The sequence below is a fragment of the Spinacia oleracea genome, chromosome 1 (assembly GCF_020520425.1).
Source record: "Spinacia oleracea cultivar Varoflay chromosome 1, BTI_SOV_V1, whole genome shotgun sequence".
Lineage (NCBI taxonomy): Eukaryota > Viridiplantae > Streptophyta > Magnoliopsida > Caryophyllales > Amaranthaceae > Spinacia > Spinacia oleracea.
Window position 1 is genome coordinate 131,865,918 of NC_079487.1, and position 22,646 is coordinate 131,888,563.

The window sequence follows — 22,646 nt, forward strand, 5'->3', positions numbered from 1 at the left end:
TAGGGAAGAGAAGGGTAACATAGTAAAACAATTATTTATTGTTGAAATCCTGAAACTCCAACTCGCAGCTGCTGGTCGTCTCCTTCCTCTTCCTCCCGCCTCCTCCCGCCGCCTCCTCCGCCTAAAACCCTCCAACAAAACCACCATATTGTAGTTGTATAACCACCACTAATCGGCGCCGCCTCTGTCAACCGCCTCTCCTTCTCAGGCACTGATATTCTCGGTATGTACTTTCTTCGCTTACCTATGTTGTATCGATTTTTTGGATTATCTGTTGATTTTATTTGTATTTTCATTGATTCAGAAAGTGTAGTTTTCTGATATGATAGATAGATTCTGTTGGGTTTTTGTATTAGCTCTGTTTTGATGTTGTTTTATGTCCAATTAGTGTATACCCGCTTCATAGTCTATAGGTTCAGGGACGGGCCTGGTTGAACACTGCTTGTCTTCTGTCAATTTTCTCAAATGCTTGTTGATTATGGTCCTGTGGCAGCTTAGAAGTGTGATTGTGCAATTTTTTAGGTTTTCTGAGTTGATATTTTTGAGTGCAATGTTTAAGAAAACCTAAATTATAAGACTTCAAAACAAATTATGCTCTGAAAACCGGTCTTTGCATTGTTGGAGACTGCTTAATGTCTGTCAATTTGTTCAAATGACAGCTTAGAATTGTGGGGGATACTTAGACTCTTATGGTTGCTGTTGGTTATAAAGCTTTACCTCTTAGAAGACTGAAGGACCATAGTGTTGCCGAGACTACCCAATTTTCCGGGGAAGAAGGTTGTGTTGTGTATAGGCAGGGAAGAAGAAGAAACATGGGCAGAAAGGCGGATGGAAGACGGGGAAGTTCTGATGGGAATTATCAGTCCAAAGCTTCTCATGGAAGCGAATTTGACAAGGCTATGAAAGATAAAAAGTATCAAAAGAAGCAAGATTATTCGGGAGACGCTGAAACTTCACATATCAGGTATTTATTTCTGTTTGTTCCCCTTCACCAAGTGATAATATGTATGTTATCTTGTCATTTATTTTTGTGCTCGAGTACTCAACAAAATCTTAACCAAACTCTAATATCCACATAGGAATCAGATAGACCCTGAAACAGTGAAATACTTATCTGAGATTGCGAATGTACTAGAAAGTGGCGAAGTAGAGTTGGAAGAGCGTTCTGTCGTATGTGGCAATGCTTTAGAGGAAAGCAGAGGGAAAGAGATGGAGCTTGCAACTGACCATATTATCAGCCACACGATGCAAACGTTGTTGGACGGCTGTGATGCGGACCATCTTTGTAGTTTTCTCCGTAGTTGTGCCAAGGATTTTGGTCGGATTGCTATAGATAGGTGTGGTTCTCATGTAGCAGAAACAGCTCTCAATTCTTTATCCAAACATCTCCAAGATGAGGACTTCTACAATCTAATCAAAGATACTCTAACCTTGATATGCCAGGTAGTCTTTTTTTCTCTTGCCTATACTTATGTAGAACAAGGAGTTTCAAGTTTTTTTCAGTTGCTAGTATCTTTTACTGCTTCCTCTTGATGATACTGCTTTCGCTTGCAATATATGCTCTCTAAAATTTCTTTGGTGTGAGTTATATAGTTCACAACTTCACATGGTAGTTACTGATACAAAGTAGATCTTATAGTGCATAGTAAATTGTTCCTTTGTAGTATTTCGAGCATTTGTTTTTCCAAATTTATTTAGTTAGCATTTGTTTCTCTGTAGACTAACGGACATCATTTTTCTTTTTCCTTGTCAGGAAATTGTCCGAAAACCTGTAGTTGTTATGTGCAACTGTCATGGATCTCATGTTATCCGGAGTCTCCTTTGTTTATGCAAAGGAGTACCATTGGATTCAGAGTTCCATTCTGCAAAACCATCTACAGCTTTATCTCGCCGGTTGAATCTTAGTTCCGACAAAGAGCTCAAGAATGAGACACCAATTGTCCATCAAGGGTTTCCAGATTTACTTAAGTTTCTTGTGTCTGAAATGTTAAAGTGTAATGCAACGGATATTGCGGCCCTTCAAGTGGACCAATTTAGCAGTTTAGTTCTGCAGGTATGTTCCTATAGCCTTATAGTCACCACTACCTCTGTTGGCCTCTTGCTCTTGTTTGATACCCATTCTTTCGAAAAAATTGAGCTAGTGTGAATATTATGTGGGAAATCTGATTAATGTATCCAGGTAGCCTGAACAGAGCTGCCTCAGTCTCATTCATGCAATGGGCTGAGAAAATTTATAGTTTATGGCTTTATGCAGCTTCAGTTATTGGTTACCTGTCGCCTGTTTGTGCAAAGTTGTATATGTGAAGATTCTGTCAAGAATTATCTAGTTTACAATACTACAACCCGAATACTTGTCTACTTCCCAATAATCTGTGGAATTTGTGCCTTGCAGACAGCTCTAAAGTTGTTAGCAGGACAAGAGCAGGATCTCCTCCACATCATTCCAGTTATAATGGGTTGCAATGTGGAAAACGCAGATCAAAGTAGCTTTATAGAGAAAACAGAGGTGCAGAACATCAGAGATTTGGTCAAAGAAAATGCATTTAGCCATTTGATGGAGGTAGGCTGTTTTTGTATGAAAGTTATTTGACTTTGGTTCATGAACACTTATTTCTGATTCAAAATTACTACTGTAGTTTACTTTGGAGTTGGGTCCACCTAATCGAATGGTATTTTCCTTCTTGGATTGCTTAAGACCTTTGACAGTATGAAAATTTTACATTGTTGGTTCAAATTATAAAGGTTAGAAGTAAATTAACAAATTAAATCATGTACTCTCCTTTTTCATCATTATCATTATCATTACCCCATTGCCTCACAGAGGCTCCCGCAAGAAGCGGGGTAAGGGGGGGTCGGACGTACGCAACCTTACCCCTGCAATTGAAGAGAGGTTATTTCCAATTGACCCAAAAACGATAACGGGATGACCACAGGACGACCATCTTCTACTTCATGGAAAAGAAGCGAAGAGGTTTTAAGAGCCATTTTGATTTAGTCCATTATATCCCACAGCCAAAAGAACAAATGAATCTTTGGCTCCATCCGAAATGGACTTATACTCTACTTTTTCATCTTTAGTGAAAATTAATGAGAGCCATCTGTTTATTTTTCCTGGTATTCGCCGGAAGAAATTAAAGGGGGGGGGGGGGTGCCTAGGATTTGGGTGAAGAGGAATGAATTAATCCAAAATCATCCATCTGCAATCGTACTTCTCTTCTCTGTTTTAAAAGTATGCCAGCATGGAATTGCTACTCAACTTGCTTCTTAACTCTTAAGATATCGCTGTGGAAAGGGGATCATCTTAGTCGTCAATTAACGTCCGTTTTCTGTTGTCCTTTTTTGTGCTTCTCTTTCTCTTGCAATAAGTATATCTGGATTTACATCCTTGTAAAGCTAGAGGGAAGCTTCAGTATCATCATCCAGGCTTCAAAAGATTGTAGTTCTTTTTTTTTTTGTAATATACAAATTTTTATGCCAATTAGCGTAACCTTTGTACTACTTATCCTGTTATCCATACACAAGTATAGATTTTTGGAAACCTGATTGTTTCACTGGGATTAAGGCTTTGGTTTACACGACTTTGGTGTGGGGTTCATTAAACTTTGCTGCTTCTAATACGTTGTGAAGTAGCAAGCATCTGTTATGTGTCAGGTTCAGATTAAGAACCAACATAAATCGAAAAATCTGCCATATGAAGGTGCCACCTAGTTTCCCTCTTATGTACCCATGCTTGGGCTGATTTTGGTGAGAAGATACTGATTTTACCTGTTTGGTTCTGTTTCATGGTGTTTTGAAAGTTTTTGGCTGGACTTAATTTTAGAAGGGTACAGAATTGAGGTGTTCTTATTTCATTTTCGTTTTCTCTATATAGTTTCCTCAACCTCTATATTATGTGTATAGACTCAAAGTCTTTCCAATTAGTGGAAATGCATCTTTTTTTTGTTACTTTCTTCACAATTCTGAGGATTTAAGCAACTAGGCCCATCTTTTCCTACTGTGTAGCTTGCTGCATGTTTTCATATTAGTGGCTGATATATTAAAACTACCAGTTCAATTTAAGCCAAGCTCATAGGAAATATTGAAGAAATTGATTCAGTGATCCCAATAGTGTTTCGGGTCTCCCGAGGCAAAGGAGTGCTAAATTGTAGGGGGGGGGGGGGTTAGATGTTAGGTTTTAATCATGTTATATCTAGGTGTATCTAAGTTTCCATTTATTCTCTCCTTTTGATGAAAAAAGCCGACTTTGCAGGTCATATTGGAAGTGGCTCCAGATACTCTGTATGATGAGATATTCATGAAAATATTCAAGGATTTGTTGTATGATATTTCAAGTCATCCCGCTGCCAATTTTGCTGTGCAAGCCTTAATTTCTTATGCAAGAAGTCAAGATCAGGTATGTCGCTTGCTACTGTCCGTGGAGTGCTGGTTCCAATAGCGCAGCATCAAATGTTTGCTCATCAATATATCATACGTTCATCCTTTAATTTTTCCCCTATTAATTAGATCTTGTCATATTGTATTTTGAATCACTCAGTTATGCTGTGTACTGTAGTAATTCTGGTTGAAGTGTTACTCTCCTTATTCGATTCATGTTATATTATGCTCTAGGTAGGTGCAATAAGCGAGGAACTTGGACCAAAAATGAAGGATCTCCTGAAAATGGGAAGATCAGGGGTTGTAGCATCTTTGATTGCCGCAAGTCAGAAGCTCCATGCTAATGAACATAAGGTACACGCATGACACATCTAGGAATTATAAAAACTTATGTATGTCGATCTTATGTGTAAGACCAATTTCTTACCTAATAGTTATATATTGTGATCAAATAGTTATATATTGTGATCAAATAGTTACACATTGTGATCAAATAGTTATGCTCAATAATTACAATCAATCAAATAGTTACAATTTGTCATTGTATAGTTATATTTTTCAATGATGACATCAACGGTTTATGCGTATGACGGTCTAATAGGAGACTTACTCGTCTTAACAGTACACCAAGAATTATTTTGGCTTTCCTTTTCTGTGCTAAATTTATTTTCACATCAATTTATTAACTTTTGTCATTTTTTCTATCTGACTGGCAGTGCTCTAAGGAGCTTGCAGCTGCTGTAATGGCAGCTAATGAGGCCCCGATTTGTATTGTACCTCGATTACTGTTACTTGACAATTACTTATTCTCCAAGGATAAAGCCAACTGGAGCTGGACAAGTGGATGTAGAGTACATCTCATGGGCTCTCTAATTCTGCAATCACTATTCAAGTATCCAAGCGTATGTAACTTTCTTCTGTCTTTTTACTCATACAGTCATTTATGTATTGCAATCACTGTGCATTGGTTTGCTCCAAGGTTTTCAGTGCCATTATGCGCTATTAAGTATTTATCGCTTGCCGTTAATGGCGGTTTTGTGGTGGTGGTGTCTGATCTTGAAGGGGCAATGTTTAGGTTGTAAGGCAAGGATGGAGTAAGGGGTGGGAGTGTGGGACAGACCCATGAAAGTCTAAAATGGAATGTCCTGTAAAATTAGAAAGTGGAACGTCAAAGCGAATTCAGCTGTGTTTCTTTATCCGCAAATATTCTGAGATGAATGAAACCAAACTGTGAATACTTCAGCCAAAATTTTAGTATGTTGACTTTATCATATCAGAAAGCTGCGGAAAAATGGCTAAAATATACTATGATTACTCAACAGTCAGCAGGTTGAGTAGTCAAATTCATACTTCTATATACTTAACAATTTAAGCTTGTGAACATAAAATTCTACAGAGTACTTCTAAATATCATTCGGAAACTGTAAGCAACCTTCGGAATAAATTAAAACTGGATGACAATTTTACAATAAATCTGAACTAAACAGAAAATTTGATCAGATATCACTTGCAAGAATTTCAACATCATGATAAATTCTTAACAACCTAAGCAACTAACATAAGCTCTGATAGACTGCTCACAGTAAACATATGGCAGGAGTAATTCTGATTGAATCTTCATAATACAAGCAATTCTGTCACAGCAATTCTGTCCATGATCTTCGAAACAATGTCTCATTGAGTGGTGGGCAGCAGGGCTAAGAAGTTATGGACTATGAAGCGGAATGTGTGGATGGAGGTGGTGGCCACCGTGGGGCGGCTGGCTGGGATGGTGGGGCGGCTAAAAGGGAGAGGAAGGAGAAGAGGATTTAATGGCTGTAGAAGAAAAGAGAAAAAAAAATTACAATAGTTTGCCACGAATTTAATCTGTTACAACAAGTCATTACTCGTCCATACTCCCATCCTAATAAAAGAGAATGGGTGCCGAAGTTTGTATTGTTCTTAGTTAATCCAAAGGTCAACCTATTTTAAGCATACCGGCCAAAGGTTATTTTATTAGAATCAATTTTTCTTTAAAAAAAAAAACTCTAGTAAACATTAGAATTAGAAATTTATTTGCAGTGATTTGAACTCTTCATCTTATCTTGTAAGTTTGAAAAAACCCTTCCCTTCATACCTAAGTTTGTAATGTGACTGTGGAGAATCCTTGAATCAGTTAAGCTTGTTAATTGCAGGAATATATACAACCTTACATCACAAGCATCACATCAATGGAAAGCTCTCATGTCCTAGAAGCGTTGAAAGACTCCGCAGGAGCACGTGTTATTGAAGCCTTTCTGGCCTCAAAGGCTCCTGATAAACAGAAGAAGAAGTTGATTAGCAAGTACTCCCTCTGTCCCTTAATACTCGCATCGTTTTGACTTTTTACACTATTCACGTAATTCACGTTGACCCTATTTTATGTCTAGTATATGAAAACTAATGTTAGTATATAATATATGGTTGGCTTCATCTTAATATATATTTTCAAAATATTAAATTTTGTATAAGTTTTTATAATATGTAGTTAAAGATATTGGTGGTCAAAGTTGTGCATCGGCATGCGTGTCCAGTCAAAACGATGCGAGTATTAAGGGACAGAGGGAGTATACTTTTAGCCTTATTTTCTGTTAAATTAATGTTTTGTGTCCTTTTTGTTACCCGAAGTTGCTAATTAACCAACAAATATGATAAAGCTCTCTCCATAGCTTTATCAATCCTATATTCTCGTGGCAAAGGAGAAACTATAGAAGACCAAGTAACAAAGTGTAATTTAGGGTTAGCATTTCACTTTCCTTAAGCAGCCAGTTACTTTTCTGATTATTATTAATATATTGTGAAGGTTGAAAGGTCATTTTGGAGAACTTGCAATGCATTCATCAGCTTCTTTCACTGTTGAAAAGTGCTTCAATGCCAGTGATGTTCCATTAAGAGAGGTGATAGTCACTGATTTGCTTGGTGTACAGAAAGAGCTTTCTAAGACGAGGCAGGGTCCTCTTCTCCTGAGGAATCTTGATGTTGATGGGTAAGCCCTCGCTTAGCTAATTTTTAGTCTTTGAGCAGTATTATGTTTACAACATCAAAATTAGTTTGAATTATACTTCAGCTTGTACAACTCTGAGAAAAAGGTTTGGATACGTGGGCCTTTGAACACCAGAGTCAATTGCTTGCAACTTATAAGGCCGTTTTAAGTTTCTTATGTCAGAATTGGATGAGTTGGTATATAGCTTGTTACGATCCATATGAGTGAATCGTGTAGACATTTTTTTTTACTATGTATAATTTAAAAAGTTATAATGTAAGATGAAATTTTAAGTCAAGCATTTAAGAGATGTTTTATGACGGATGTGCGGAGTATTTGCTAACACCAAAAAGGGTGATAAAGTGAAGGGATGTATGTGATATTAGTTTTTCATACTGGTGAATGTATATGCTCATTTCAAATCAAGGTTTTGTCCTTTTTTTCCCCTTCTTTTGTATACCTTCTTAATTTTTTTTTTGTCTCAACTCTTATCCAGTTTTGCAAGACGGCCTGAACAGTGGAGTTCTAGACAGAAGTCTAAACTTACTGTTTACAAGGACTTTTTAGCGGAATTTAGTGAGCCAGAAACTGGCTCCTGGGAAAGGAAGAATCCACCTCCTGATGTTTCTAAGAAAGCAACCCAGCAAACGAATATGAAGCAGATGAGGCAAGAGATTGACACTGTCTTGGCATCATTCACAAACTCTGATTCTTCTAAGAAACACAAGAAACAGAAAAAATCTGGAAAAGATCACGGTGATGATAATGTTGAACAGAAATCCTCTTCTGACAAGAAAAAGCGTAAGCATCACCAGAAAGATGATACGTCAAAGTCTTCTAAGAAGAAGCTTAAATCCTAACTTGCAGGCGCTATTACACCAACTGCTTAAGATTTTAATTTGTTGAGAAATAGATATGTTAGAAGATTATCCCTGTAACAATTCCCCTTTTTCTGTGTAACGACAATATGTAGAAGATTTAACATTCGAAGTTTTTATGAATGAGAATAGGCAATTTTGGCTTTGATAATCCTACCAGCATTTTCTTTACAGAATTATTTCCTGACATTCCTAATTTCTCTGTAAAACTGGAACTCGTGACTACCAGCTGACTTGTTTCTTTCTACTTCTTCGTTTGTGTGGCGAAACAATGCTAATTTTCAAGCGGGACAGAGATAGCAAAGATGATTGTGGGCTGGCCCAACCCGGCAAGAAGCCATGGGCTGGGCCTGGGCTGTATTTTTTAGGAAAAAGCGCGACAAGGCACCGCACGACAAGGCACCTCACGACAAGGCATGCTAAATGTAGTAAAATTAGGCTTAGGCATGACGGTCTGACCCGCCCCGACACGACAGCCTGTGGGCTGGGCCCTGTTTTGAACTTTTCAGCCCACCCCGCCCGACACGATGTAAACTGGGCCTGGTTTGCACCCGGCCCGGCCGACGGCCATCTTTAATTCAGAGAGAGTATATGTTGCATTATTAGAAATCGACATTAACATGTGATAATAGAGACAGCAAAATTGTTGTATTTATAAGATATCAGGAAAATTTGTTCTTGGAGTAAAGATATCAGAAAAAGTTCTACATATACATACAGTAAGCTAAAAGCTGTCCACAACATATCCCAAAAAAAAAAATCAAAAAACTACTCTACAAAACTATAGACTAAAAAGATTGAAGACCTTCATTCCAATCATCCATGAAGTAGTAGAGGCTTCAACCTGACAAAAAAACAGAACAAGAAACACAGTATCTGAGACAACTATGAAGCACCTAACTATTCTTTCTGAAGACTTGATCATGAACAAAACCAGAATTTACTTGTTCTGGGTTGGATTCGATCTGCTAGGAGGTATCCTTCGAAAACTCGAGTCTACCTTGTTGAAAGGATTCTTCATATCGGATCGCAGATGTTTTAATGTCTGAGACGATACACCTATTAACCTCGCTTGCACTCCACTCGACCATGACAGCAAAACCAGTGCAAGAACAAGAACAAGAACAAGAACAAGAGTCTTACATTGGACTTTCATGGTCATACTATCTTTAATTTCTTGTTTTGTGTTTTTAGTACTGTATAGTAGTTTGTTGAACAAACAAAGATACATAAACTCTCAAATCATTTAGTTATATACTGGAGTACAGTTTAAGGGATCTGAAAGGAAGTGGGATCATGTGCTACTTTGTTTGACTATATGCATGTTTGTGGTCTGACCATTGGATTAACTACTAACTATTGTACTATATACTATAATCTCAGAGGTAATCATGTGATCTATCACGTGATTATGTTAGTTTAGTTTTCTTGAAGTTATAAAAGGATAATTAATTAATGCATGCTTCTTTCTTTTCTGATAATCTTTGGATTATTTTATGATTATTGATTAACAGAAATCAGAACTTAGAATCAGAACACTGCAAATTTGCTGCTTTGTACTTGTAAATCTTATAGCTGTCTTTAATGAACAAAATTAGCGTTTTTGTCAAAGACACTTTTTTGTTGTCCCATTTCTCACTTGCTTTTGCTAAATAGGTGACTCATCTACTATAGTTTATTGTTAATGAGGGATCAATGATTCAAGGGCCTTATATGTACAGATAACAATATTTGGCATAATGACATAACAACACGATAAAGCATACGCGGAAACTAAATCGAAATTTTGTCATATTGTGCGACTATCCTGTTATGTATGTCTGATTTTTGTATATTAGGGGAAAACCCGAATTTGATAAGTGTCAAAGGACCAACTCAACCAAAAGCTTAAGCTTATGGTTGGAGCCCAAATATTAGTTTTATACTCTATCACGCCCCCTCACATGAAAGCCCAAAGGGCTTGAAGTGTGGATGCAGCATAGGCCTCCTCATACCCATGTCAAAGGACCAACTCAACCAAAAGCTTAAGCTTATGGTTGGAGCCCAAAGATTAGTTTTATACTCTATCAATAAGAAATCAAACACGGACACACATGGTTCTTTTCTTTAAGAGGTCATTTCTTGGTTTATTTACCCTTTACATATAAAAATCATCTATTTGTAAAGTTGATTTTATGTGAGTTGGTTTGAAGTTAATGATATTTGGCTATTTGGGATGCAAATACACAACACATGATATTATTTTCTATGGATCATGTAAAATGTTCTCTCTTTTCGAAAAGATATTTTAATCAGTCCGCCTAGATTTTCTTTCTTAATAAAACAAAATGTAAAATATTCTCTCCATATTACTTTGACCATCATCTTTGAACTACTTTAACTTTTTATTAAAAGTCTATTTTGACCGTAATTAATTAATAAAAGTAAGTCAAGATTTTTGTTTTTATTTTTGTTTTTGCGAGTCCGTATAATATGATAAAATTATTATGACAACATTATAGAGGGATCGATTTACTAATCGACTATTTTTTCATCAGACCAGAACAATATAAGTTATAAATGGAGGCGGAAAATCAAACCTGAAAACTACTTAGTCAATTCTAAGATCAAGACCTCATTGGTTCATTTGACCAAATATTAGTTAGACGAAAAACATTAAATTTCACAAGAATCATAAAGAAGGAGAATATTCTTTAAAAAAAAAAAAGATATTTTGAAAATCAAAAGAGGCCCTTTCCCCAGCCACCCCCAACGAAAGAACTTGCAAAAAAGGGGCGAAAGAAACAGGAGCACATGAATTTCCATTTGTACGAGTGATGATGAGGAGAGAGATTACCAGCGAACAAAGATAAGATTATTCTACTGCGATCTCTTCTTTGCTCACGCTTTCATCCTATTTTTGGTAATTATTCTTCGATTTCTGTTCCTTCTTATTCAATCTCGCTCTATATTTTTCTTGATTGATTGGGTTTCGATTTGGTTTCATAATTAGGGATTTTTTAGGTTTTTGGTTGAATATTTAGGGTTGATTCACTAATTTTGATGAAACTATTATCAAATTTTGTTTTCCAGACGATAATCAGTTGGTACTAGGGTTTTTGTGGTTCTTGATTGATTGGCCTTGTTTTTTTTTTGATTCGTATTGCTTGAATTGATTGATAAAGTGATGCTTCTTTCTTACTCTTCTTCTATTCGATTGAATTTTTGAAATTGAGGATCTTTTAATCATGTAATTTTGTTTGCATTTTTAGTTGAGCCAAAGTTAAAATTGAAAGAGGATTTTTAGATTTGATTAAGAACGCAAGATAAGGCCAGTGGAAACTGAAGATTATCATTGTAAATTGCCAGATTCTAGCTGTTTATGGTCATTACTATCCTATCATGTCAGGATTATGTGTTTGATTACTGTTGTAGAAATGACTCCTTTATCGATCACTGGAATTCATGTTCTTTAGTCGACAATGCCATTTTATTTATCTTGTTTGTCGAAGATAGTCATCTTGTTGAGAATTCATAAGCTAGCAAGTTCTTTGATGGGTTGGCGTTCGTTTTTATGGACTAAATTTTCCCTTTTAATTGGGTAGTGGATCATGAAGAGAGGGCTGGTAGTCTGATCCTAGTTATAGACAAACATTTTCACTACACCATTTGGAATATCACCATAGGAACATACAATTTGATAACACAACCTTTTACATTTCTACCAGACCTATCCAAAGTGCTACAGAAATCACGAGATCGGGATATTTTTGTTATCCCCACGATCAACTAAGATTACCTCGTCATGAGTATGTTACACAACAGTACAATTTAATTAGTGAATTAGCATCATAGCTCTTTATGAATTATGAGTTTGCACTTATGATTGAAGGATTTATTTTATCTCTTTGTCTATTGTGCCTGCCAGTTTCTATAAAAGGACCTGGTGTTTTTCTCATTCCCCGGAGTTGTGATAGAAGAAAACATCTAATAAGAAAAAGATTTATCTGAGAAAAAAAGGCGAATTGGATAGGTTCATTTTGAAATCGTTTTCTAAACTTTCCCAATAGCTTATGTTTTTAGTTTTTCTGGCCATGAATCTCTAAATTTTGGTGTTTGTTTGTGCAATTCGCCTCTTCTATCACTTGTCTGAGATGTTGCCACTTGAAATTTTGCAAGTTCTATTTCTACCCATCACAGTCCTTGTATATGCGGGTTTTGAAGTTCTTCAATAATGAAAGAATTGAACTCTTAAGGTTAGGAAGATAGAAAGAGAGTATATGTCCAGATGTTAGATTGGTGTTAATTATGATGATAAGATATATTTGTTGTATTAAAAAACTGGTTGTATTTCCGTCTTGCATGTATGATGTATGTGCCAACCTTCTTCGTATGACTCTCATCAGATCCTATCTACCACTGATCCACTACTTGCTGTGGTTTGTCTTTTTCATAATTCTCTTTTCTGGTTATAGCTATCACTCCCTTTATTTGTTTTCCCTAGGAGTAGAGTGATCTCCAAATTGCAATTTCTCTTACCTGGTTATAGCTGTCAACCTATCACTCCCTTTATTTGTTTTCCCTAGGAGTAGGAGTGATCACTGAATTGATATTTCTCTGTCTTCAGTTTTGATGTTCCTAGAAAAGGTTGGTTTTGATTAATTGTTCAATTAGCCAATTAGGTGTTTTCATCTAAGATAATTTTGCATGTGATGCATTTGACTGGGATGTCTTGAGTTCTTATTTTTTTCTTAATATTGTAGACCTGGAATCAGTTTAATGTTGCCGATCCTAATCATAACTACTTATCTGCTGTTTCTGACAGTTTCATCTGTTACCTAAGGGTTAAGTTAGGAGTTGGATTGAAGAATATAAATGGCTGAAAAAGCTTGTGTCAAACGTCTTCAAAAGGAGTATAGAGCACTCTGTAAAGTATGCTTCCTCCTTTTTTCTTTCTCTTGTGTCAACAGTTGGTTTCTTTTGAGCTTACTATACTATTTCTGCTGTGTATTATGATATCCTGGTGGATTTTTCTGCAGATAACCTTGTTCTCTCTCTCTCTCTCTCTCTCTCTCTCTCTCTCACACACACACACACACACACACACACACACATGTGCAGACACTTGCTTAGTTGTTTATACCCTCCGGCCTCAGCTGTCTCTCTTACTCTCAGCTCATGAATGCTGCTTAGCCTGCGTATCTTTCTACTGAGGGTATATAGTTTCTAGATATTAGATATCTCCTATTAGTTGCTTGGCTTCTTCGAGTGGTGGAGGTTACTTTACAGATCTCTTGCAGACTGCTCTCTCTAACACACACACTCAACACACGCATGCACAGTCACTTTCTCTCAGCTGAAAAAAGTACTGATAGGGTGTTCTAAGGGCATTTAGTTTCCTGTTCCTCTATCTCTTTCTGCTCATGAATGTCTTTGTACTGAGGGGATATTGTTTCTAGATAGTAGATATCTTTTTTTTCGTTGCTTGGCTTCTTTGAGGGGTAGAGGTAACTTTTAAGTGAAATATGTTTCTTGCGATCGTAATAACTTAATTCCTCAAGAAGAGGACAGAAAAAAGCTTCTGTTGATAAAATTGAATGTTCAAACATCCTATCATTATGCTGTAATGATTGTTGTCTTAATGTATGTGCCGTAGTGCTCTCTACCTCTCTATATTTAATGAAAATATTGGAGAAACAAAATTTCTTGTATGACAGAGCAAATCTCACCCCAACTCACTATTATACTGCAGTGTTTTAGAACTCAGCTTTTGTGTTTTTTTTAAGAAAAAGAGACGGAAGCAGAAATCTCATACCAGGCCTCTTTTTTTCTGGTTATCTTTCTGTGAAATGGATGTTCAAAAATTTATGCAATCACTCTTTAGATATCCCCACAAGATGGAGTTATTTCTCTTGTAATTTTGCTTTTATGCATACATTGTTCCATCATGCATTGAGATGATGTAGTTGCATTTTTGCAGGAGCCTGTATCTCATGTTGAGGCTCGCCCCTCTGCCAATAACATTCTTGAATGGTGTAAGTTTTATTTCAACAGTCCTTCACTGAAAATTTAAACTAAGTTTCCCTTATTTTATTTGCAAAACAATTCGAACTGAAGCATACATTTTAGTTTTAGTATACTAGTAGGTGGCAAATAGGGGAAATTTGGCGGTTTAAGTAAGTCTGCCTTAATCTGGCAAGTGCTACTTGCTCAATGATCTTTTGGAAAACGGAGAATGATGTGACCATATTTGTTGGACGTTTCTGCTATACTTTTTTTTTGGGATAAAGGGAAATGGAGAAGAAGGGAGGGGATTAAGTTCCATTGTTCGGAAAAGAGGTTGGAGGAAGGAAGGGGACCCTTGTTTCGAGAAAGGGATTGGGGAAAGGAAGGGTGGAGAGGGAGGGATCCCTTTTCCATCCCTCTTTAATAACATCCCTCTAAAACTGGAAAGATTTGGAAGGAAAATGGAGCTTCACCTTCCCCTCCCTTTCTTTCCCCTCTCGTTCGTCTTTCCTTACCCTCCTTTCCTATCTTGCTATCCAAACAAAGTGGTAGTAGATGTAGCTTTAATTAAGCTGACATTCTCTTTAGATCAAATTCTCCACCATGTTTTCAAAATTTTAGAAAAAAAATTATTTACTATTTGACTATTCTTATTTTTTTTTTAAACGGGGAGGTTTGGAGTATAATTAAACTAGAAGTCCTTACACTTAGATTATCAATTTCATCAACTTATAATCTCCACAAAATAAGGATGCCCTGTTTTTGGTGGTTTCACTAATGATATTGGACCGTGTACTTGTTTGTTTAGGGTTTTTAGTTTTCAAATTTTATTACTATATGTTGCATTAGCCTTAGTTTTGTACTGATCTCTCTTTCTTATTTGTGTTTTGTCTTCCGGTCTTGTTTTCTATTTCAGATTATGTACTCGAGGGAAGTGAAGGAACACCTTTTGCAGGTTTGTCTACTTATTTTTCCTATGTGTTTATTTTTTCCTAGTTGTGAACTCTTGTGACTCGGTCATTGCTCTTGTTTTCTCGTGTGAACTTCATTTCCGTCTGTTACTGTTCTTACTTTTCCTGTCTTATGAAGGTGGATATTATTATGGGAGGATCACATTTCCATCTGAATATCCATTTAAACCACCATCAATCAGGTATCTGTGTTGCTTAATTTGTTGCTAGTAATCTTCTCTGTTGACAGCATACAGATTTTTGTGGCTTTGGCATTCAAATGTTTTATTATGAGCAGGATGACGACTCCCAATGGACGGTTTATGACTGATACAAAGATATGCTTGTCTATGAGTGATTGTAAGTGTGATTTGAGCTCCATAGATGCTTTTTTATGTTCATTAGTCGTTGATAATGATTTGGCCGATAATGATAATTTATGTATTTGCAGTTCATCCGGAGAGTTGGAATCCAATGTGGTCAGTATCCAGGTAAGATACAGTGTGTTAACAGGTGTTCAATGCCAAAGGTTAAATTTTGTTAAGGTTAAATTTAGGAAGATTTTTAAGGGAGTCAATTTAAAACATTTATGGAAATCAAGTATTTCATCTTTTGCTGGATTCAATAACATAGAGCAGCTTTTTCAGTTTTACATCAAATTTTTTGTATTATCATTGAAGTAACGAAGTTTCGGAGATCTTCTTACCCAAATGCAGGATATATGGAGTAGTTATGTATCATTATAAATTCCTCGTTTCTTAGCTGCTGTTGGTGAATGAAGTAAAGACCATTTTTATGTCTTCCTGTAATTTTAATGCATGGCATTGACTACTCTTTGTTTTTGATGCAGTATTCTTACAGGTCTGCTCTCCTTCATGGTAAGTTTATTCTTGCTAGTTGATTAAAATTGTTAATGCTGCTTTTATTTTTTTACTGAGCAAACCACTTTCATTTCATCTGTAAAATTCAGTGATAATTACATGTGTTTACTCGCATCTCTAGTAACACTGTCAGATGGATATGCCTAGTTTCAGTTGGTATATTTGGTTGTTTAAGTCTCTCTTTTGTCTTGCAGATGGATAAAAGCCCTACTACAGGAAGCGTTTCAACATCTGCTGAGGAAAAACAAAGTTTAGCCAAGACTTCACTTGCTTATAATTGTAAAATGTAAGTGAATGACAGTTTACTGTTGGTTTCTGTTTTCCTTTTGGCTGTTGTCTTACAAAGTCTGCTGATTAGTATTGCATATAAAGCCATTCTGCCTCTTGGTTTGTTATATTACACGATGCGCATTAAGGCCTCATGCACACAATTACATTTTATTTGCCATTTTGTCATACAATTTGCTCTTCATACGTTGGCGCTTCAGATGACTAAAGTCAAGGTTATGAATTGACATTTTGCTCTTATCATTTCTTACACGTCATTTAGGTCAAAATTTACTGTGAATTGAAACATCAAATAAGCTGCTTTTCTTTTTTCAATTTTTTTTTTCACTCTGTTTCATCATATCTTCAGATGAATCCTGTCTGAGTATGAAATAATCCTGAAATTGGAAATACAGCGGACTCTGTTGGTTAATTCAGTCGTGTTTGGTTTTGTAACTTCTCTTTTTTCTAGCCCTACTTTCAGGAAATTGTTTCCGGAATACGTGGAGAAGTACAACGAGCAGCTTGCTGAGCAAGCTCGGTTAGTGGCATCTTCAGTGCCTCCACAAGAAGAATCATCGCTTCTCAATTCAGAGACAGTTGATAACAATAACATGCAAGGTAGAGTAGCGACAGCAGAAGACGGGGACAGAAGAAATAATCAGAAGAAATCCTTCCCAACCTGGATGCTGTTGTTGCTCTTGTCAATATTTGGTTTAGTAATGTCACTGCCTCTTCTTGAACACTGATGATGTCACAGCAAAATTTAGGCTTTTTACCTAAGTGGGTAATCTTCAAACCATAAGTTGTTATAGATGTGTATGTGAGGTGGTCATATTTTTCACATCCAAAATTACCTTTTGGGGTGTTCAATGTCTTGTGATGACACTATACTAACTTGTACAGTCTATGGAATTCTATTTCTTCCTATATTCATTTCTCTAATCGAAAGTTTTTTTGAAGTGTTGAAATTATGTCATGATTATAATTTGTTACAAATTCGAACCGATGTCCTTGGAGAAAAACACAATTTGTCCCTTTCTACTATGACCGCGATGGTTAACCGTAGTCAAGACGCGTAGGAGTGTGCACCGGTCCAAAATTAACCGTAGTCAAGACGCGTAGGTCGTAGAAGTGTGCACCGGTCCAAAACTGGTTTGGCCCGGATCGTAACTGGTATGAGGAATGGTGGATTTAGAAAAATGAGTCATTAAGTGTGGACAAACTACAAATGATTGTGACTTGTCACTTGCAATGGCTCGCAAATTAAGCTTTTGCCCCTTCCCTTTCTTTCTCAACTCCTTTTGGCATTTGGACCACCGTTCTTTAGACAGAACCACCACAACCAGCAACCAGAACTTGCCTGAGCACCGCCACTGAATCAGCCACACAATTGCAGCCCACCCAGAGCTAAAATAATACTTCGTACTCCTTTGACTTGAATACTGAGAATTTATGGTCAAAGTTTTTTAATGAGTTTTTTATATTTAATAGTGAGAATTTATGGTCAAAGTTTCGATTGTTGAACACATTATTCAAAGCTTAAAAACATAATGAAACGGTATATAATAAAATGAACTCCACAAGTCCTACTCCCCCTATTTAAGAGTGCAGGAGTTGAAGTTCTCCCCCCTTTCCAGAAGAAGACATTCTTAATTTGATTAAAGTATTCTCTTCCTCCATCTGAACGACTACATACATTGTATATTGTATACCAATATGAGAGGACGAGGTTTCATGATAGGATGACCTTATTGAATTTACATTATACTCCTCTAAACTTGACCCTCTTTGCTGTTTTTAGGTATGTGGCTAACTAAGTGTGTGATTAATTATCTTATCACTCTAGAGGGCATGAAGGCACGATGTAACTACTGCTTTAGTTTAGTCCTGGTCAACTCGGTCAACGCCTCTCTTTTCACACCGTGTTCGAATTACTGCACTTATTATTGAGTTTAAAGAAATAAAATGGATCTGAGTAATTAGTTTTTTCACCGTTTAAGGTCTATGTTTTACTTTTTTCATTGGTTAAGTCTATCTTCAATTTTAAGGCAAACTAACTCATATAAACTGAGTTGTACATTGTGGTATAAATACTAAACATACATAGTTGAGTTAATTAAGCTCATTTGCTATTCAAGTTCAAAACTTACGTTAATCTTAGTACCGATATAGTTTTGAAGAAACCGATTCGATTAGCAAGCCATTCACAAATGTATGGGCTCGTTTACAACTCCGCTCAATCGACTAATCGAGTGAGTAGTAGACCTACTGACCAAGTAGTGATAATAACGCACAATAATTGTCATCAATATTGGCCAACATACATCATGCATTGATACATATATGACCCTTCATTATTATATTTTGCAAAAACGCGTCAAATTAAAATTCATATATTGGGTAAGATTACAGCAGTACCTGTTGCTAACTTGCTTGTAGTATAGCCAAAAGTTAGAATAGTCTTCTAAAAATTATAGTCTAAAAAATGAGTAAATGTATTATCTATGTACGGATCAATATCTCAGTGGTTCTGGATGTGATGACATAAAGTGATAATATAATCTGTTACGCGATTGACTTCTCCGTAGATACAATAGAAAGAATTAAGAACTATTAACATCATTCAAAAGTTGCTTGATATCTTTCGTCAGCCCTCAATTCTTCCATGGGCATTGAGCTTGTTTACTAGTATAACAATTAGCAACACATTGAATATTTTACTACATATCGTCCTTAACCAAACAAGCTTGTAGGGAACTCACTTATAACTTTCAAGTTACAAATTCGAACCTCACATTATGCATGTACTTGATTATTTGGGAGTGGAAAATCACCTATAATTTCAACTGTTTTTGTGTAACTAGGTTGGCTAACTTGTGAAATTTGATATCATTCTAAAATCTTAATACCAATGTTTCATATTAGGGGAAATTTGACCAGTTCTTACATTTTCATTTACCATGATTACATTTTCTTAATGGTATAATAATCAGGAAAACTCAATCATTCAGGATACTTCAGTAGTGAGTTGGATGTTAAATATCTTACTACCTTCCTCACGTGGATTCTGATTACAAAACCACCGACCAGATTTTAAATTCCTAAAATTCAGTACAATTGGCACCAGCTGTGTCTTCTTTGGCTGCCTTTAATTTTATTAATCATCCCATCTACTTGATTTTTATTTCAATTATTTTGTTTAACTTTAGATGTACCATTTTATCTATATATACCCCCTTTATATTTCTTATACAAAATAAATCAAACCAAACAAATAATTCATACTTATAAATCCAAACAAAATGATGAAGAAAATCTCACTTACAACTCTTGTTCTAGTTTCTATTGTTATAACTTGTGCTTTCATTCAGATTGCTGATGCTGTTTCAGCTCCTCCTACAGCTCCTCCTACTCAACCCCCTACCGGAGGTATATATATATTTTTTACTTCTTTTATACATTTTTGTAATGTAGGTCGTGTTTAGAGTTTATCATACTTGATTTATCTTTTTTTTTTTTTTTGACATAGACTTAATATTACATAAATGAAAAGGTTTACACACTACTTAAGAACCTGTAAAGCGCGCTTGACATACAAGGAAAGAAGTAGAAGAGTAGTAACGACACGAGTCGGTTGCAAAGAGCCTGTGAACTGCTCACAAGCTATAAGAATCATAAAAAATAACCCGGAAAGCATGCTATGAAGTATGAACCCCCATAAAATGAGGAACAACGTAACATTATTTATCTATACTTAAAACATGATAAACTCGTACATTATTTTTAATAACGCCGTAATATTATTTTTGGAGAACAATAGTCAAAACGGTATCGTCAATGAAGTCAAAAGCGTGCAAGTAAGAAAGTATTCTAGGACTATCCGAAAGATCTCAAGTCATTGACTTCATTCTGCAGTGCTCCGTACATGTTTAGTCAACGATTTTTGACTGAGATTCTGATCGTTTTTTTAATTGTGATTAATTATTCGTGTCAAATCATATTCTTAGTTACGTTAACCCAGTACTAATTAGTGAAACTAGGTCAAGAAAACCAAATTTGAAAGAAGAGTAGATCATTTAGACACCTAAATATAGTATACACTTTTTTTGGTAGTTAATTAAACCATTCCACATGTTTAGGTTGCGTTTTCTTCGCCTGTTCTAGTATGATTTTTCAAGTTTCTAATCTGACATAGAATAAAGGTTTTTAGGAGTGTTTTTTGCTTATTCTGTTATGATCTGATTTTTCTGAACTGATCTAATGATGCAATGGCTAACATTTGAAATTGGTGTTTGTGTATGGTAAAACTACAGTGCCAAAAACTTGTGCGGAGAAATGCGCATATAGATGCTCAAGGAATCCCAGGAACTTATGTAAGACATTGTGCATAAGTTGCTGCGCAAAATGCAATCAGTGCGTTCCTTCAGGCCCTTTCGCCGACAAAAGCGAGTGCCCTTGCTACAGAGACATCAAGACCAAGAAAGGCCTATCTAAGTGCCCTTAAATCTGAAGTATTACTTAAGAGTTAAGACCCTACGACTTCTTTACAAGTCCTTAATTTGTCTATTAATAAATTATAGATATAGGGCAGTAAGGGCACCATATATACTTATATTGATATATATTATATGCCCATAAATTTTCAAGATTTGGCCCATTCGTGAACTAGGCTGTCTCTTTTTGTTTTTCTTATGAGCTTGTATGTAATTTCTTACCAAGTACTCCGTATATCTTAAATAAATTTTGGTTTCGAGTTACTTTTCGGCAATTTTTATTATACAACCAGTAATTGTATATTGCAAGGCTGGTACAACCAAGGTTATTTTATTTGCTCATTTAATTATTTGTCATTCAAATGAGCAAAAAGACAGAGCATAAGTTGTAGTTTATAATAAGATACAACCGATTATACCATGCATGATCATTTTTTCCTCTTAATATTGACATAAGATAAGTACTTATATGGTTTGATTGTTTTACTAATATTTGGATTGAGATCATTTTCATATTGATCATGAGGTAAGGGTTGTCCTATGGGCGGTTGATGGATAGGCTTGTTAACGTATGATAAATTCAATTTAAATCAGATTCACATATACCAATAAAAGGGTTAAAAAATATTTAACTAGAGAATAAAATTGCACGTAGTGCAAGTTATTTCTTCCTCTAATTAAGTGATTTTTTTTTTTGGACAGCACACAACAAGACTTTAGTTTAGTCATTTTGATTTGTATAACATCTAAATGATGCTTCCTCTATTTCTGGTAAAGAAATCTAAAATTTAGTTGTATGTTGCTTAGGCATAATTCCAAGACTCACCTCACCGCCTAGGATTGCCATTACAAGGAAACAAAATGTTATGTTTTTGTTTGTTTGTTATGTTATGTTGTGTCACACAACTTGTGTGTATTAGACTAGTGTGTATATATGTTATTCAAAACAATCTTTTATCCAAAATTCGTGACATTTTCCACGAAATTTAATCCGGCAAAATGAAGAAGTTCACATTTCCAAGTTTGGTAATCATTTCCCTCGTCCTAACTTCGGTTGCCCTTGAGATTGTTGATGCTACTACAACACCATCTCATGAAGGTAATTTAAACTTTTTCAATCCCTCTGTTTTATACGTTTTCAAATTAATCTTGGAATATTAATTCATGTCTTTTGTTACACTTTGTTTTGTAGACTCTATTTTATTAATAAAATAAAATAAAACACATATAGTAGTATCTAGACCGAAAAACATTTTTGAATGTACTACTTACACCGTAAAAGCATTTGAATGCAACCATCTTGACTCTTGAGGAAGAAATATTTTTTCTTTTATCAAACGACACAAAATCATCTTTAGGTACATCGTACACCTAGGTATATATGCACTTAATACACACTCTTGTGTTGAGTTGTGACGTACGTTTGTTTATAAATATGTATATAAATTTACACATTTGTGAATTGGCACTATAAATTAATCATTTCCTTGAAAATAATAAAACAGTTGCTCCAGAATTGTGCACGAGCAAATGTGAGTGGAGATGCTCAAGGAATCCAAGGAATTTATGTAAGAAATTGTGCAATATGTGCTGCTCAAAGTGTAAGTGTGTTCCTTCAGGTCCTTTTGCCGACAAAGCCGAGTGCCCTTGTTATAGAGACTGGAAGAACAACAAGGGTAGAGACAAGTGCCCTTAATTTTACTTATAATTTGGCTCAATTATTAACTTATCAAAGATAATTGTAGGATTATACATACACGTTAATGTCTAAAAAGTAGTACTCCCTCCGTTTCTTTTTGTTGTATCCGTTTCCA

At 35.7% G+C, this 22,646-nt stretch overlaps 3 protein-coding genes across 4 annotated transcripts; all 3 read left to right on the plus strand.

Moving 5' to 3' along the window:
• LOC110787197 (pumilio homolog 23) lies at positions 1-8,404 on the plus strand. 2 transcript variants are annotated; one of them, XM_021991772.2, is made up of 11 exons: positions 1-223; positions 660-964; positions 1,080-1,443; positions 1,754-2,053; positions 2,393-2,560; positions 4,250-4,393; positions 4,609-4,728; positions 5,091-5,276; positions 6,549-6,697; positions 7,196-7,378; positions 7,872-8,404. In XM_021991772.2, exons 2-11 carry the CDS (start codon positions 690-692, stop codon positions 8,233-8,235), a joined length of 2,253 nt encoding a protein of 750 aa, XP_021847464.2. In that variant the 5' UTR covers positions 1-223; positions 660-689; the 3' UTR covers positions 8,236-8,404. The 2 variants fall into 2 exon arrangements, with proteins under 2 accessions (XP_021847464.2, XP_056685054.1); XM_056829076.1 differs by having other exon boundaries at positions 712-964.
• A 2,551-nt stretch (positions 8,405-10,955) lies between these two features.
• Positions 10,956-17,266, plus strand: LOC110787194 (ubiquitin-conjugating enzyme E2 34). The gene is made up of 10 exons (XM_021991770.2): positions 10,956-11,155; positions 13,058-13,164; positions 14,213-14,267; positions 15,155-15,193; positions 15,328-15,391; positions 15,487-15,548; positions 15,640-15,679; positions 16,039-16,066; positions 16,264-16,355; positions 16,809-17,266. The coding sequence occupies exons 2-10, from the start codon at positions 13,108-13,110 to the stop codon at positions 17,083-17,085; spliced, it is 714 nt and encodes a 237-aa protein (XP_021847462.1). The 5' UTR covers positions 10,956-11,155; positions 13,058-13,107; the 3' UTR covers positions 17,086-17,266.
• Positions 17,267-19,577: 2,311 nt separating this feature from the next.
• On the plus strand, positions 19,578-21,096 carry LOC110787196 (peamaclein). The gene is made up of 2 exons (XM_021991771.2): positions 19,578-19,768; positions 20,653-21,096. The coding sequence occupies exons 1-2, from the start codon at positions 19,642-19,644 to the stop codon at positions 20,841-20,843; spliced, it is 318 nt and encodes a 105-aa protein (XP_021847463.1). The 5' UTR covers positions 19,578-19,641; the 3' UTR covers positions 20,844-21,096.
• The last annotated feature ends 1,550 nt before the right edge of the window (positions 21,097-22,646 follow it).

What these genes read in the sequence shown, in the direction of transcription:
- LOC110787197 (XM_021991772.2), top strand. Translation starts at nt 690, where the DNA reads ATGGTTGCTGTTGGTTATAAAGCTTTACCTCTTAGAAGACTGAAGGAC. An exon ending in TCCATGCTAATGAACATAAG is followed by an intron (nt 4,729 to 5,090) that starts GTACACGCATGA and finishes TCTGACTGGCAG; the next exon opens with TGCTCTAAGGAGCTTGCAGC. An exon ending in CACTATTCAAGTATCCAAGC is followed by an intron (nt 5,277 to 6,548) that starts GTATGTAACTTT and finishes TGTTAATTGCAG; the next exon opens with GAATATATACAACCTTACAT.
- LOC110787196 (XM_021991771.2), top strand. Translation starts at nt 19,642, where the DNA reads ATGATGAAGAAAATCTCACTTACAACTCTTGTTCTAGTTTCTATTGTT. An exon ending in TACTCAACCCCCTACCGGAG is followed by an intron (nt 19,769 to 20,652) that starts GTATATATATAT and finishes GTAAAACTACAG; the next exon opens with TGCCAAAAACTTGTGCGGAG.
- LOC110787194 (XM_021991770.2), top strand. Translation starts at nt 13,108, where the DNA reads ATGGCTGAAAAAGCTTGTGTCAAACGTCTTCAAAAGGAGTATAGAGCA. An exon ending in CAATAACATTCTTGAATGGT is followed by an intron (nt 14,268 to 15,154) that starts GTAAGTTTTATT and finishes TTTCTATTTCAG; the next exon opens with ATTATGTACTCGAGGGAAGT. An exon ending in CCAATGTGGTCAGTATCCAG is followed by an intron (nt 15,680 to 16,038) that starts GTAAGATACAGT and finishes TTTTTGATGCAG; the next exon opens with TATTCTTACAGGTCTGCTCT.